The sequence below is a fragment of the Elgaria multicarinata genome, chromosome 20 (assembly GCF_023053635.1).
Source record: "Elgaria multicarinata webbii isolate HBS135686 ecotype San Diego chromosome 20, rElgMul1.1.pri, whole genome shotgun sequence".
Lineage (NCBI taxonomy): Eukaryota > Metazoa > Chordata > Lepidosauria > Squamata > Anguidae > Elgaria > Elgaria multicarinata.
This window is the reverse complement of record NC_086190.1, coordinates 12,180,367-12,196,644: the sequence shown is the minus strand read 5'-3', so window position 1 is coordinate 12,196,644 and position 16,278 is coordinate 12,180,367. Positions and strand designations below refer to the sequence as shown.

The window sequence follows — 16,278 nt, the reverse complement described above, 5'->3', positions numbered from 1 at the left end:
CAGACATCCGGCTCCACCATTACAGCTATGTTCTGTAATAATAAGGACTAGAAACTTCAGGAAAGAAGTCCCCCACATGCAGCTCTGAAGCAGGGACTGCATATTTCCAGTTAGAGAGATTAGTTGGACGGCCTCGACAAAGACTTCTGTATGAAACTCCGAGGAGCTTCCTCGGTTTTAAGAGTTTGTGTTTTGTTTCGGCGACCGTAGCGAAGCCCGTTTGAACAATCGTAGTGACGCCTTTTTGCTCCGTTTGCGACGCTTGAGCAAAAAGTGCCAAGCCCTGCGTGAATATTGGGGACAGGTGTTTAACTAGAGTTGTGTGTGTATTCTGCACGGGGCAGAGTTTGGTCCTGGGCATAGACTTTGATGCCTTGAAGTTAGCTTTCATTTTGGAGCGGGACCCAAGTTTCTAGTCCCTATGGCCGACTTGAAAATGGGTGAGCGACGCCTAGTGAAGGTGCTGGACGGGTTTCTTCTTCACACCGCAGATGTGTGGGTAGTTCTAGGTGGGCCTTGCTCACCCACCCACCCCGGATGCATTTATCTCCCCTGTCTGTATATATAGGATTCAAGTTGTTATCATCTACAGCTTGCCTGTGATAAGCCTGGAACGTGAATGGGGTGGCAGGGGATGAGGGAAGAGCAGTCTGTACGTGCTCTGACACCCTGTTCCTGCTTATGTTCCAGGCCTGAACTTCTAGCGTTGGAAACAGATAATGAGGCAGATCTTTTGCAAACGACGGGATGTGCTGAGCCCACCTTCCTGTCCTTGTAATGGACTGCAACTCCCATCATTTTCAGCCATTGGCCAGGCTGGCTGGGAATGATAGGAGTTGTAGTCCAATAGGTTTGGAGGACACCAGTTCGGGTCGGCTGCTAAGCCGTATTCCTGTTCTCTGTTTAGCCCTCTAATGTTGAAGGGCATTTTTCAAATATCCAGTCTCTTGCAGCCCTCAGCAATTGTCAAAATGTCTCTAATCTGTAATTATTAATGTTGTCATGTATATCCTGCATCTTCGGCCCTTAAAATGGGGGGTGGGGCAGGTCTCGGAGTGCCTAACTAAATGTATCAAACCTGCCAAATTGGATTTAAAACACTAAGAAATAAAAACGGTGCGGCAGCATATCAGATAACTTCATGGCTAGACTACTGCAATGTGCTCTACGTGGGGCTGCCCTTGTCCATGGTTCAGAAGCTTCCGCTAGTATAGAATGCAGCCGCTAAGGTGCTCACTGGGACACCCAGCTATGCGCACATAATATCTGTGTTAAAAGAACTGCACTGGCTATCTATTAGCTTCTGAGCCATTTTCAAAGTTTTGTTATTGTCATACAAAGCCCTAAACCAGTGGTTCCCAATTAGCTAAGTACTGCGGACCCCTTGTTTTTCAAATTCCAAGCTATGGACCCCCTCCTTTTGAAAAATTTGTTATCTCTATGGTAGTTACCTGTGCAAAGCAATTTTTTGGAGAAAATAAGGGGTGCAAAAGATTTTAGGTTTACTAAAAAACAGACCATAAAAATTGTGATGTTTGTGAATACTACCACGCAAAATGACAATGATTTAATTAGGAATATAAAGAAGAATTTAATTTTACTAACGTCTAGTTTACAATTGAACAAATTATGACATGCCTAGCAGCTACTAAACCTAAATGTGATGGGAGAAATCCTGCCTCTTTTTGTCCCGAACAATCCCTTCCACATCCGGTTCAATATTTCCTACTTTGAATCTCAGATCTGGATCAACATCTAGGCTTGTTCTTCATATAACAAAATGTCGAAAATGTTTGTTCACAAAGAGATGTGGAACAAAAGGGGACTAAATGTTTCAAAGCTTTTTCACCTAACTCCTTATAAACAGGAAAAACCTTCACCCAGAATTGGTCCAGTCTATATTTGAAAAAAGATTTCAGTGAACCATCACAAGTCACGTCAGCAAGTGCATCTCGCTCTTCCGCAGAGAGAGTTGTTAGTTGTACATCACCACAATCAAAAGGATTCCTTCTCAGTGAGTTTTCAGGATTAGGTGTAGGGAAGTAATCTCTGAAGCTAGTCGCTAAATCATGCAGGTGCTCAGTGGTGTTACATTTTACTTCTGGTAGGAATTCGTCATCAGTGGACTCCAGAAATGAATGATGAATATGTGAATGGTGCTACAGACTCCCTGGGTGGGTTACGTGGACCCCCTGGGGTCCACAGACCACCAATTGGGAACCACTGCCCTAAACAACTTGGGACCAAGATATCTAGCAGACCGCCTTCCCTTATACATGCCTAGGTGGGCTTTATGGTCAGAAGAGGAGGCCTTGGTGGTCATCCCAAAACTAACGTCACCATGCAACACCCCGACGGTGGGCCTTCTTTGTAGCGGCCCCCACCCTTTGAAAAAACTGACCCGCATGCAGTTCAGGAGACAGAATATATGGCATCTTTCAAATGACTCCCCAAAACACCCTTGTCCGCCAGGCTTTCCCTGGACGGCAATTAAATGAGTCATGCCACGTCATATTCCTTGCTCCTTGTACTGCTTTTATAGTAATTGGAATTGTTTTTAATGTCTTTTTTATATATATACTGTATTTGGAATGTGAACTGCTGAGGGATTTTATTATATTTAGTATATAAATATCACAAATCTATAAATAATGAAAAACCTAGGTAGCAAAACCATCAAAAGAACAATCCATCTGAGGCAGAATTACGACTATGACTACTGCAACAATAATAATAATTTCCCCATAATTGAACTTTTCTTTTCAGCAGGGCTGCTGACTCTAGGTTTCGAGGGGTCCTGTGGCAAAGATATCCCCAGTAACCCTCCTCCTAGTTTGGTGGCAGTGGTAGCAGGGGGCCTTTCACATTTCCCAGAATGCCCTGGGGCAGCACTCCATCAGGGGCATTGTGGGAAATTGAATTGGCTGCCTGCCACCGCCATGGAAACCCACGGCTGAAAGCCCAAGACAGGCTTTGGCCCCGGTGGGCCCCTTGGTTTGGATTTGGCCTTGAAATAGCAGGGGGAGGACTATTTATTTCTTTATTTCTTTATTACATTTTTATACCGCCCAATAGCCGAAGCTCTCTGGGCGGTTCACAAAAATTAAAACCAAAATTTATTTATTTATTTATTTATTTAATTACATTTATATACCGCCCCACAGCCGAAGCTCTCTGGGCGGTTTACAACATTTAAAAATAGTAAACATTAAAAGTATACAATTTAAACACACACACACACACACATAAAAACAGTATAAAAACAACAGTATCCATTTAAAAACAACAATTGTGGGGTCCATTAAAAACAAACTTAACGTTTTTAAATGCTGTTAAAATGCTGTTAAAAATGCCTGGGAGAAGAGAAAAGTCTTGACCTGGCGCCGAAAAGATAACAATGTTGGCGCCAGGCGAGCCTCATCGGGGAGATCATTCCACAGTCGGGGGGCCACCACTGAAAAGGCCCTCTCCCTTGTTGCCATCCTCCGAGCTTCCCTTGGAGTAGGCACTCGGAGGAGGACCTTAGATGTTGAGCGCAGTGTACGGGTAGGTTCATGTCGGGAGAGGCGTTCCATCAGGTATTGTGGACCCAAGCCATGTAGGGCTTTATAGGTTAAGACCAGCACCTTGAATTGGGCTCGGAAACATAAAGCAACCAACAGGTTAAAAGCAAAAATACAAAATACAGTATAAAAAGCACAACCAGGATAAAAACCACGCAGCAAAATTGATATAAAATTAAAATACAGAGTTAAAACTGTAGTATCCCTCAGGCATAGGGACCATACAGGTGAGCTTACCTGCTCAGCCTGCCACTTGCCCCTAGACTACCAGGCAATAACTTCAGAGTCTTTTCCTTGCTGGATTCCTTTATTACTAAAACCTCCTAGAACAGTGACACTCCAAAACCCTGTAGCAAGGCCCACACCACCAAGTGGCAAAATTTAAATTTAAGTTAAAATTAAGTGTTAAAATACTGAGAGAATAAAAAGGTCTTCAGCTGGCGACGAAAGGAGTACAGTGTAGGCGCCAGGCGGACCTCTCTGGGGAGCTCATTCCACAACCGGGCTGCCACAGCGGAGAAGGCCCTGCTCCTAGTAGCCACCTGCCTCACTTCCTTTGGCAGGGGCTCATGGAGAAGGGCCCCTGTAGATGATCTTAAGGTCCGGGCAGGTACATATGGGAGGAGGCGTTCCACGGCTATTGGTCATGCTGGCTGGGGCTGATGGTAGTTGTAGTCTAAAATATCTGTAGGGCACCAGATTGGGGGAGGCTGCTCTACTCACCTGGGAGTAAACTCCACTGAACTCGCTGGGACTTACTCTGGAGTAGATATGTTTAGGATTGCAGTGTAATATTTTGAGGAATCAGTGAGGTTGGTACTCCAGTGTTTTCCCTAGTGTTTGCATCTAGCAAAAGGAGAATAGATCCTGCACACTGGTATAATTGTTAGAGAGTATTGTCTAAGCCACCCTGAAACTATGCACTTTGTGTGTGTGTGTTTCTTTCCAAATGGATATAAAGACCAGACTCCCTCCAGCAGGAGCATTTGAATATTGCGGAGGAGAGAAACGAGGGAAATTGGGACGTTGTCAAACCTCTGACATCTCTGTTTGGCAAAGCCTGAAGGAACACGCACAATGCATTTCCCGTTTTTCCTTGGGGGCGGAAACGGCAGCGTTGTGTGCCTGAGCGTGATACCCTCGTGCCAGATGAGAACTGAATTAGCTCCGCGCGTTTAAACAGAGTGGCAAGTGGACCGATTAAAATGTGCTCCTGCAATTGCCCCGATTAGGCGAAGGACCCGTGTGATCCTCAAGTCTACGCCCCTGGCTATTACATAAGGCTTCACTTGCCAGGAAAACCGAAGGAGAAATTGCCCGTGTTTCTAACGCGCCCGAAAGGCGTCAGGAAGTCCAAGATGATTCTAGGATTGCTCCCTAATAGAATTATAGTTTCTGGAGGATTTGGGTTTTTTTTCACCAACGTTCTCAAAGGCTCAACAGTCACGGGTAAACTCTGAATTAATCCCATTTTTTGCCTGCGTTTACTTTTTTGTTGTTGAATGATGGGTTTGTAGCAGAAAGCAAGGTTGGAGTTCCCAGAATATTGTACGTTTGAAGGAAGGCATGAAGTATGAATAGGCAAAGAATAGTTTATGTGGGTGGAGCAGGGTCAAAGAGTTTCAGAACTTTTGGGGGAAATGTTCCACCGCTTTTATATTTCCATGGAAAGTTTTCCGTTTTCAGAAGTGCATCGTTTCGTAAAACGCGTCGGTGACATGCTGAAAAGCATGCTTCAGCTGTCTGAGGATTTACGGAATCCTGCCGGAAATCAGCAGGGCCATGTTGGTTGGGGATGATGGCAATTGCAGTCTAAGATGGCTGAGTGAGTTTGTGACGGAACGAGTCGTTTGGCATGGAACCAGAGCACCCACACCCAGGTCTTTCGAGAACAAGCGACCTTTAGCTTTGTGATGTAATTGGAAATAACCAGGGTTTTCTCTACTTGCAGCTAAATGTCAGCTGTTTCTGGCCGCGATGCAAAACTCCATCATTTCCTTTCCCCGTTGCAAACGTTTGGCCTTCGTTTTCGACAACCACGCGTGGGAACTTCTTCGAATGCTCTCCATCACTGCCGTGCTATTTTTAAATCCTGAATTGCAGGGCTGCTTTCACACATCACAACCTCTCTGCTTCCTCCTTCACTAAACATGATGTTGTCTGGGTTGTCTATCCCCTCTTGACATACTTTTTTCTCTTTTGCAACTGTCTGCTAATCCTTTTAATTGAGACTGACAGACCTAATCCCCTGAACGCTGGGATTTTAAATTGTTCTCTCAGCTGAAAGAGCTGCTTTTTTCTTTCCGGCGTAATTGGTCTTTCCAGGATGTCTGAGGCATAAATTAACCAAGGAAGGGAGACTGATGGGTTAAGTATTCCACCCAACTACTCAGTTTTCGTTGTGGTGGGACCCCAAAACTGTAATTTCCCCTCTTCTTTCTCTCTTGTTCAAGAAATTTCCATCCTCCTAACCCTAACCTTACTTAACCTGGTGCCTAGGACATGGAAAGAATATATATAGAGAGAGAGAGAGAGAGAGACAGACACATACATATACATACTGGTGCCTAGGACATGGAAAGACATTTTTAAATATCTATCTAGTGACAAACATAGCCCACTAAGTCAGCATTCTCCAGTACCCTCCAGATCAGTGGTCTTCAACTGATGGGTCGCAACCCAAAAGTGGGTCGTGAGATCAGTCCAGATGGGTCGCGGCAAAGCAATACTACAAACGAGAAGGATCTTGGAATTTTTGTAGATCACAAGCTGAATATGAGCCAACAGTGTGATGCGGCTGCAAGAAAGGCCAATGCTATTTTGGGCTGCATTAATAGAAGTATAGCTTCCAAATCACGTGAGGTACTGATTCCTCTCTATTCGGCCCTGGTTAGGCCTCATCTAGAGTATTGCGTCCAGTTCTGGGCTCCACAAATCAAGAAGGACGCAAACAAGCTGGGCGTGTTCAGAGGAGGGCAGCCAAGATGATCAGGGGTCTGGAAACAAAGCCCTATGAAGAGAGACTGAAAGAACTGGGCATGTTTAGCCTAGAGAAGAGAAGGTTGAGGGGAGACATGAGAGCACTCTTCAAATACTTAAAAGGTTGTCACACAGAGGAGGGCCAGGATCTCTTCTCGATCCTCCCAAAATGCAGGACATGGAATAATGGACTCAAGTTAAAGGAAGCCAGATTCCAGCTGGACATCAGGAAAAACTTCCTGACTGTTAGAGCAGTGCGACAATGGAATCAGTTACCTAGGGAGGTTGTGGTCTCTCCCACACTAGAGGCCTTCAAGAGGCAGCTGGACAAGCATCTGTCGGAGATGCTTCAGGGTGGATTCCTGCAGTGAGCAGGGGGTTGGACTCGATGGCCTTGTAGGCCCCTTCCAACTCTGCGATTCTATGATTCTATGTTCCCACCAAGCACGCCTGTGAAGATGGTGGGACTGAATGAAGGGCTTCTCCAGAAGATCTCAAAGCACGGGCAGGCTCATAAGGGAGAATACGGTCTTTCAGATAACCTGGACTGAGCCATATAGGGTTTGATAGGTCATAACCAGCACTTCGAATTGTGCTCAGAAACAGACTGGAAGCCAGTGGAGCTGTTTTAACAGGGGACTTGTATGCTCCCTGTAACCAGCCCCGGTCAACACTCTGGTTGCAGCTCTTTGAACCAGCTGGAGTTTCTGAACACTCTTCAAAGGCAGCCCCACGTAGAGCGCGTTACAGTAATCCATTCAGGATCCTTGCGTTCTTAGCTGCCTTTGCCTACACCCATCTACTCATTCCAGCTTTCGCTAACCCCTCGTCCAAGCACTGCTTATGCAATTTCCGCGCTGTGATAACACCATTTTAGTTCTTTGTGCCTCTTGCTCCTGCTGGTTCTGAATGCTGGTGAGGGCATTGTGCAGATAAGCCTTAGAGTCAGTCTTGTTATCTCATGCCTGTAGACCTTGCAGCTGTTTTTTCTTCTTCTTGTTTACCAGCTTCTTTCCTGTTTTCCACCCTTCCTGGTTTGTTTTCACACTCGTCCATTCCATTCATACTCTACATACAGGCTGACGGTGCTGCTTTAACGTAACTTGACCCATGCATTAGGCCTCAAGCCTAACAGGAATTGGGTTCTATGTGACTATAGCAAATTGACGTGATTTGGTGTGGTTTGGACAGCTGCAGAGCGATTTTGCTGCTCATGTTGGAACCTGGATACTAGAATCATAGAATAGTACAGTTGGAAGGGGCCTACAAGGCCATCGAGTCCAACCCCCTGCTCAATGCAGGAATCCACCCTAAAGCATCCCTGACAGGTGGTTGTCCAGCTGCCTCTTGAAGGCCTCTAGTGTGGGAGAGCCCACCACCTCCCTAGGTAACTGGTTCCATTGTCGTACTGCTCTAACAGTCAGGAAGTTTTTCCTGATGTCCAACCGGAATCTGGCTTCCTGTCACTTGAGCCCATTCTTCCATGTCCTGCACTCTGGGAGGATCGAGAAGAGATCCTGGCCCTCCTCTGTGTGACAACCTTTCAAGTATTTGAAGTGTGCTCTCATGTCTCCCCTCAATCTCCTCTTCTCCAGGCTAAACATGCCCGATTCTTTCAGTCTCTCCTCATAGGGCTTTGTTTCTAGACCCCTGATCACCCCCCTTGCCATCCTCTGAACAGCTTGTCTGCATCCTTCTTGGTGTGGTGCCCAGAACTAGATGCAATACTCTAGATGAGGCCTAACCAGGACTGAATAGAGAGGAACCAGTATCTCACGCAATTAGGTGGACCACTGGGCCGGCCCTGCCATTAAGTAGAGTGAGGCAGCTGACTCAGGCAGCAGATGCTGGTGGGGTGGGCACAGAAAAGGGGTGAACTCCACAGAATAGAGCTGTGTATGCCAAGTGGCTTGCCTTGTCTGTCCCCCCACACCCTGATAGTCTTAGGCATAGTGGACAAGGCAAAATTGGGCATAAAATTGAGAATAAAACTGCCAATATCATACTGCCCTTACACAAATCTATGCTGTGACCACACTTGGTCACCCCACCTCAAAAGAGATGATATAGGGTTGGAAAAGGTTAGGGTCAGGTCAGGGTGGATTTGATTTAAATCATGATTTAAATCACTACTCAGAAAGACTTGATTTAATCATGTGACTTCCCCCCCCCCCCCCAAAAAAAATTGCACTCTTCTTCGCTATAAGCTTAATACATATTTTACAGAACTCAGAGTTACCAAAGACTCATTCATGCTGGTATAATCTTAATATTTACAACCAGATGAAGGTTTCATTTTTAGAATAACAACTGTTCAGATTAGTTTTACAGTTTATATATATATAAAATACTGATTTGGTTATACTATTAGAAACATATCATAGATAGATAATTATGAAATTATTGCGAGGTGAACTATCTCCCGTTTAATAGGTTAAGCATTCATATTTGGACAACTTTTCTGCTGTACTTTATTGGAAGGAGGAAAATAATCATTGCCCAAATGGATTAATAGAATTCATTTACCAAAAAATTTAAACATTGCATGAATTTACAGCCTCATGCTACATAATTAAAAACTAATCCTTATTTTATGGCGAATAACCTTTGGACTATAATGTATCTTAAATAGAAAACTATCTTTAGATAGATTTTTCCTCAAAAAGCATTTTATTAAAAAAAAAATCCGATTTAAATAATAAAAAAATCCGATTTAAATTTAAAAAAATATTGATTTTTATCCACCCTGCTTTGGTCTGAACCAGCATGGCTCTTCCTATGTTCTGTTGCCAGTACTGAAGTAAGATTTAACTGCCAGCCCAGTTGGCTTTTGGATGTTGAATTTAGAGCAGAGGATGGGGGGCCCATCATGTCTTTTGCCTCTGGCTGGACCAGTGGACCGGTCCACCATAGCTCTTCTCACGTTGCTAGGCAACTGCAGAGGGCATCTTCCCCTGCAAATGTACAGGGCCTTGCACCTTGATTCCGGCGTATCCGGTCATGGTGGCAACGCATACATTTCTATGTGCCGTTTCACTGGCGAGGGGGAAGCAATGCTCTTAACCTCCCGCGAAGGAATAATTTCTTAACCATGAGAGGATTTTACCTAAGGCGCAAGAGGCCCAAGGATAGTGCGGAATCACCTTTCCTGGTGACTCTCAACCAAAGGTTAGCGGGGAATGAAACATGGAGACAAAGTTTTCTCTCTGGTTTTTTTCCTCTGAGTTTTGTTCCATTCCATGTATTATGTTTCTGTACCGCCCCATGTTTCATTAGCGTACATCATATTATTACTCAGGATACACCCGACAGCCGAAGCTCTCTGGGCGGTTCACATAAATTAAAAACCATTAAAAAATACATTATACAAAGTAAAAAAAAAAAACAGTTTATAAAAACGTGTAAACAGACAGCACGCACGCAGACAACATATATCTGAAGAGCATTTTTTAAAAATAGCCGTACTAGACCTGATTTAAAAACTCATTACTGTATTTCTTTGATTCTAAGACACCATCGATTGTAAGACGCACACTAATTTCAGTACAACCAACAGAAAAGAAAGCTTTGATTCGAAGAAATAATAAACGCACCCGCAATTCTAAGACGCAACCCCGTTTTTAGAGATGTTTATATGGGGAAAAAGTGTGTCTTAGAATTGAAGAAATACAGTATATGCTGTCAAATGCCAGAGAGAGGAGGGTAGTTTTAACCTGGCGCTGAAAGGTAATAATGTTGGTGCCAGGCAAGTTTAATCAGGGAGATCATAATTGTGGGGGCCACCACTGAGAAGGCTTTGTCCCTTGTTGCCACCTTCCGACCGTCCCTTGGGCCTTAGATGCTAAAAGGAGGTTATGGGTTGGTTCATGCCAGGAGAGGTGTTCCATCAGGTATCGTGATCCCAAACTGTGTAAGGCTTTAGAGGACAAAACAAGCACCTTGAATTGGCCTCGGAAAGGTACGTTTATTCCCCGAATGCACAAATATGTGTTTGAATGTTCACCAAATTATATGTGTGTTTTAAAATAGTGCTCTATCTCATGTTGGTACTTGACTTTGGTATCTTATTTCAGCCAAGTGAAAATATGGCTTTTTAACAAAGCTTTTAATGGTTGAATTCACTAAGTTGGCACATTTTTTAAACTGTTTTAATAGTTTTAGTGCTTTTAAATTATATATTGTTTTTATTTATTTAATTTATTTATTTATTTATTTATTTATTTATTACACTTATATACTGCTCCCATAGCCAGGGCTCTCTGGGGCAGTTTACAGAAATTCTAAAATTAAGATAAAAACGAGTATACAAAATTTAAAATTCTAAAACACAGAACATACACACATAAAGCATTAAAAACTGTTAAAAAACTAAACATGTGGGTGATTGAGATGTGCCGCCATATGCCTGGGCAAAGAGGAAAGTCTTAACCTGGCGCCGGAAAGATAGCAGCGTTGGTGCCAGGCGAGCCTCGTCAGGGAGATCGTTCCACAGTCTGGGGGCCACCACCGAAAAGGCCCTATCCCTCGTTGCCACACTCCGAGCCTCTCTCGGAGTAGGCACCCAGAGGAGGACCTTAGATGTTGAACCTAGTGACCGGGTATATTCATGTCGGGAGAGGCGTTCCGTCAGGTATTGTGGTCCCAAGTCGTGTAAGGCTTTATAGGTCAAAACCAGCACCTTGAATTGGGCTCGGAAACATACAGGCAGCCAGTGCAAGCGGACCAGAGCAGGTGTTACATGGTCGAACCTTCTGGTTCCTGAAATCAATCTAGCCGCTGCATTTTGCACGAGCTGCAGCTTCCGAACCGTCTTCAAAAGCAGCCCTATGTAGAGTGCATTACTTGGAGGTTACCAGAGCATGGACAACTGAAGCCAGGTTATCTCTGCCCAGATAGGGGCATAGCTGGGCCACCAACCGGAGTTTGTCGAAGGCACTCCGTGCCACTGAGGTCACCTGAACCTCAAGTGACAATGATGGGTCTAAAAGAACCCCCAAGCTACGAACCTGCTCCTTCAGGGTGAGTGCAATCCCATCCAGAACCGGTAGAACACCCCCCATCCTGTCCGCGGAGTCACCTACTAACAGCATCTCAGTCTTGTCTGGATTGAGTCTCAGTTTATTAGCCCTCATCCAGTCCATTGTCACAGCCAGGCACCAGTTCAACACATCCACAGCCTCTCCTGTAGTTGAAAAGGAGAAATAGAGCTGCGTGTCGTCAGCATACTGATGACAGCACACTCCAAAGCTCCAGATGACCGCACCTAGCAGCTTGGTTTATGTTTCAACTTGGTTTATGGTTTAATTTGTTTTTAGCTGTGTTTATTTACTGTTTTATACCGTATGCTTTTATCTCTACGCCGCCCTGAGATCTTATTGATATAGGGCGGGATATAAATGTTTTAAATAAATAAATAAATTTGATCTCTGATAGTTGACAGTGTTTTTTTTATAGCAGACCAGGTGTTGTTGTTTTTTATAACTGACATGCAATGGTGGCTAGTATTAGGTAGCAGAGCATGTTGTGAAATGGATCATCATCTAAGGCCCTCCACCACGTGCCTCTTCTGAGAAAAGTTCGGAGGATGGAAACTAGGGAGAGGGCCTTTTTGGTGGTGGGATCTTCCTGGCAAGACAATATTATTATCCTTTGGGCACCTGGTTTAGTTTTTCCTCTCTTCCCGGGCATTTGACATCATAGAATATTTTTTAAAATATATTTTCACACGTTGATGGTTTTATATTTTGTTACCGTCTTGCATTTCTAGAGTTTTAATTTTTGTGAACCGCCTAAAGAGCTTTGGCTATTGGGTGGCATTGAAATGTAATGAATGAATGAATGAATGAACTGAGACAAATGTACACTTGAATCTTGATGTCAAAACTGGAGATTTTGTCAAGCGCTGAATATAAATACAATGGCAACTTTGACCTTTTCCCATCTATATTTAACAAAACTGGGTCCTTGAACCAAGGAACATCCGCGGCAACAGCCCACTGTTTTTAATTTATAACCCTCCTGTCCGTGTTTCATACTCCATTCATCACAGCCCGGCTTCGACTTGTTAAATGTCGCTGACGGTATGTTGGAAACGGCGGCTTGTCTCCTTTCGCAAATGTAAATAGGGCGAGAAGCGTTCGCTGTCTCCCATGGAAATATTTTTAGTTCTGAAGCTAATTTTAGACCTTCCAGTCAGAAGGGGGAGCGGGACTTTGTCTGAAATATACGTAAATTTTTCAGTAAGTTTCTTCATTTTGGAACTTCCTGGTGGATGTGTGTGCGGTGGTGTGGTGGCATGCCACTTAACATCCAGGTCCAAAGCTAGTGGGAGCCAGACTAAAGCTAAAAGGACTAGAAACGTTTTCTTTTTTTCTTTAAACTCTTTCTTCCTCTCTTTCTCTCTCTCTCTCTCTCTGCTACCCCTTCTCTCTCTCTCTCTCTCTCTCTCCCTCTTTCCCTCTCTCTCTCTCTCTGTCCCTTCTTTCTCTGCCCCCTTTCTGTTTCTCTATGCCACCCCTTCGCTCTCTTTCTCTGTCTGCCCCTTCTTTCTCTCTCTCGCTCTGCCACCCCTTCGCTCTCTTTCTCTGTCTGCCCCTTCTTTCTCTCTCTCTCTCATACCTTTTCTCCCTCTCTTTCTCTTTCTGTCTGCACCTTCTTTCTCTCTCTCTGTCTGTCTGCAGTCTCTTCTCTCTGTGTGTCTCTCTCATACCCTTTCTCCCCCTCTCTCTCTGCCCCTTCTTTCTCTCTCTCTCTCTGCTCTCAGTCTCTCTCATACCCTTTCTTCCCCCCTCTCTCTGCCCTTCTTTCTCTCTCTCTGTCTGCCCCTTCTTTCTCTCTCTCTCATAGCCTTTCTCCCCTCTCTCTCTGCCCCTTCTTTCTCTCTCTCTGTCTCTCTTATACCCTTTCTCCCCCTGTCTCTGCCCCCTTCTTTCTCTCTCTCTGTCTCTCTTATACCCTTTCTCCCCCCTGTCTCTGCCCCCTTCTTTCTCTCTTCCTGCCATCCCTTCTCTCTCTCTCTTTCTCTGTGCCACTTCTTCTCTCTCTCTCATAGAATCTTAGAAGAGCAGAGTTGGAAGGGGCCTACAAGGCCATTGAGTCCAACCCCCTGCTCAATGCAGGAATCCTCCCTCTCTCTCTCTCTCATACCCTTTCTCTCCCTTCTCTTTCTTTCTCTCTGCCATCCCTTCTCACACACTCTGACTCTTACTGCCTCCTTCTCTCCCCACCCACCCCCGGCCCAGCAGCGGTGGTTAAGGGGCCGAAATCATAGAGCTTGCAGTATAGAGCGGCCTAAGTAGCCTAAATGGTGCAGCTGCCGCCTCTCTTAGCGCAAGGGCTGATGGGATATGGGGCGGAGCAATCAGAAGACTCAGGCGCTCAACTAGCTGCTTTTGTGGCTAGCGTGTGGTTAAGGAAACCAGGAACCGGACAGGGTTAATGGTGTCATGTGTGAGCATACGGCTTGTGGTTAGTGCTAACCACAGAGGCCCCGTTCAGAAGACACCTTGGCTTTAACCACAGTGGTTAAGCCAGAAGACGGGCTTTAAACCATGGCGTTAACCATGGTGAATCAGGCCTTATTTGCCATGGTTTAAGGTGTCTTCTGAACACAGCCCGTCTTTCTGGCTTAACCACTGTGGTTAAAGCCATGGTTTAAGGTGTCTTCTGAACACAGCCCGTCTTTCTGGCTTAACCACTGTGGTTAAAGCCATGGTTTAAGGTGTCTTCTGAACACAGCCCGTCTTTCTGGCTTAACCACTGTGGTTAAAGCCATGGTTTAAGGTGTCTTCTGAACACAGCCCTTCTTTCTGGCTTAACCACTGTGCTTAAAGTCATGGTTTAAGGTGTCTTCTGAACGGGGCCAGAGAAGTATGGTTACGCTGACCACGGAGCCCTCTGTGTCATCTGAACGGGCCCAAGTTAGTCTCCTTGCATTTCCTACAGGTTTCGTCCATGCGTTCCTCCCGGGGCCGTGAGGCGGCCGGCCAGTGCGCGAGCTGAGGTGGCCTACCCAGGGCAATGGACTTGGAGCCCCACGCAAGCATGCAGGTTGGAATGCGGGTGGTCCGTGGGCTGGACTGGAAGTGGAGCAACCAGGACAACGGCGAAGGCAACGTCGGGACGGTGGTGGAGATCGGACGGCAGGGTAGCCCGACCACACCAGATAAGACCGTGGTGGTCCAGTGGGACCAGGGGACCCGGACCAACTATCGGACAGGTTTCCAAGGATCCTATGACCTTCTGTTGTACGACAATGCACAAATAGGTGTGTGCGTGTGTGTTTCCTGGTACCTGCATGAACTGTTCGCAGTCACTCCTAGTGACCCCTGGGCCTGCGTTTCTACCCCCCGGCTTGGGCTGCCGTCACGCTTATGCCATTGATGGTGACCGTTGTCTGTTTTTATCTCGGTTAGGTGTCCGCCACCCCAACATCATCTGTGACTGCTGCAAGAAGCACGGGATCCGCGGCGTGCGCTGGAAGTGCAAGATCTGCTTCGATTATGACTTGTGCATGCAGTGCTACATGAACAACAAGCACGACCTCTCCCACGCCTTTGAGCGCTACGAAACTGCCCACTCCCGGCCGTAAGTCCCCTCACCTGTTCATGGTCAGCTAGCAAATGTCATAGAATCATGGAATAGCAGAGTTGGAAGGGGTCTATAAGGCCATCGAGTCCAACCCCCCGCTCAGTGCAGGAATCCACCCTAAAGCATCCCTGACAGAGGGTTGTCCAGCTGCCTCTTGAAGGCCTCTAGTGTGGGAGAGCCCACCACCTCCCTAGGTAACTGGTTCCATTGTCGTGGTCGGCCAAAGGGCACCAGACACCAGACACCAAAATCGGGTGGGAGGGGGGATAAGGAGGAAATTAACTAATTCAAGCCAGATATCAGATATGGAAAGGAAAGAGCGGGGGGTGTTTTTCCCCTTTCGGGACTGAGCCTTTATTCTTGTGAGACGTTGCCCTAGTCTGGGGAAACCAGGCCAAGTCTAGCTGCAAAGTCTAGGAAGCATGTAGACTCCATGGTCAGCCACGGCATGCAGTCATGGGACGCTGGTTGCCTGGGAATTCAGTTCTAGAAGGAGAGCCCACAACCTCCCTAGGTAACTGATTCCACCGTCGCACTGCTCTAACAGTCAGGAAGTTTTTCCTGATGTCCAGCCGGAATCTGGCTTCCTGTAACTTGAGCTCATTATTCCGTGTCCTGCACTCTGAGAGGATCGAGAAGAGATCCTGGCCCTCCTCTGTGTGACAACCTTTTAAGTATCTGAAGAGTGCTATCATGTCTCCCCTCAATCTTCTCTTCTCCAGGCTAAACATGCCCAGTTCTTTCAGACCCCTGATCATCCTGGTTGCCCTCCTCTGAACACGCTCTAGCTTGTCTGCATCCTTCTTGAATTGTGGAGCCCAGAACTGGATGCAATACTCTAGATGAGGCCTAACCAGGGCCGAATAGAGAGGAACCAGTACCTCACGCGATTTGGAAGCTATGCTTCTATTAATGCAGCCCAAAATAGCATTTGCCTTTCTTGCAGCCACATCGCACTGTTGGCTCATATTCAGCTTGTGATCTACAACAACCCCAAGAGCCTTCTCGTTTGTCGTATTGCTGAGCCAAGTATCCCCCATCTTGTAACTGTGCATTTGGTTTCTATTTCCTAGATGTAGAACTTGGCATTTATCCCTATTAGTGTTGTTTTCAGCCCAGCACTCCAGCCTATCAAGATCACTTTGAA

At 45.8% G+C, this 16,278-nt stretch overlaps 1 protein-coding gene across 3 annotated transcripts in view; it reads left to right on the top strand.

The window, feature by feature from the left end:
* Positions 1-16,278, top strand: part of MIB2 (MIB E3 ubiquitin protein ligase 2) — a 78,973-nt gene that overhangs the window by 15,437 nt on the left and 47,258 nt on the right. For all 3 annotated transcript variants that reach the window (XM_063145521.1, XM_063145523.1, XM_063145522.1), the window contains exons 2-3: positions 14,487-14,808; positions 14,957-15,128. In XM_063145521.1, the coding sequence (XP_063001591.1) occupies positions 14,562-14,808; positions 14,957-15,128 (419 nt within the window). In that variant the 5' untranslated portion in view covers positions 14,487-14,561. The remainder of the gene's footprint in view (positions 1-14,486; positions 14,809-14,956; positions 15,129-16,278) is intronic.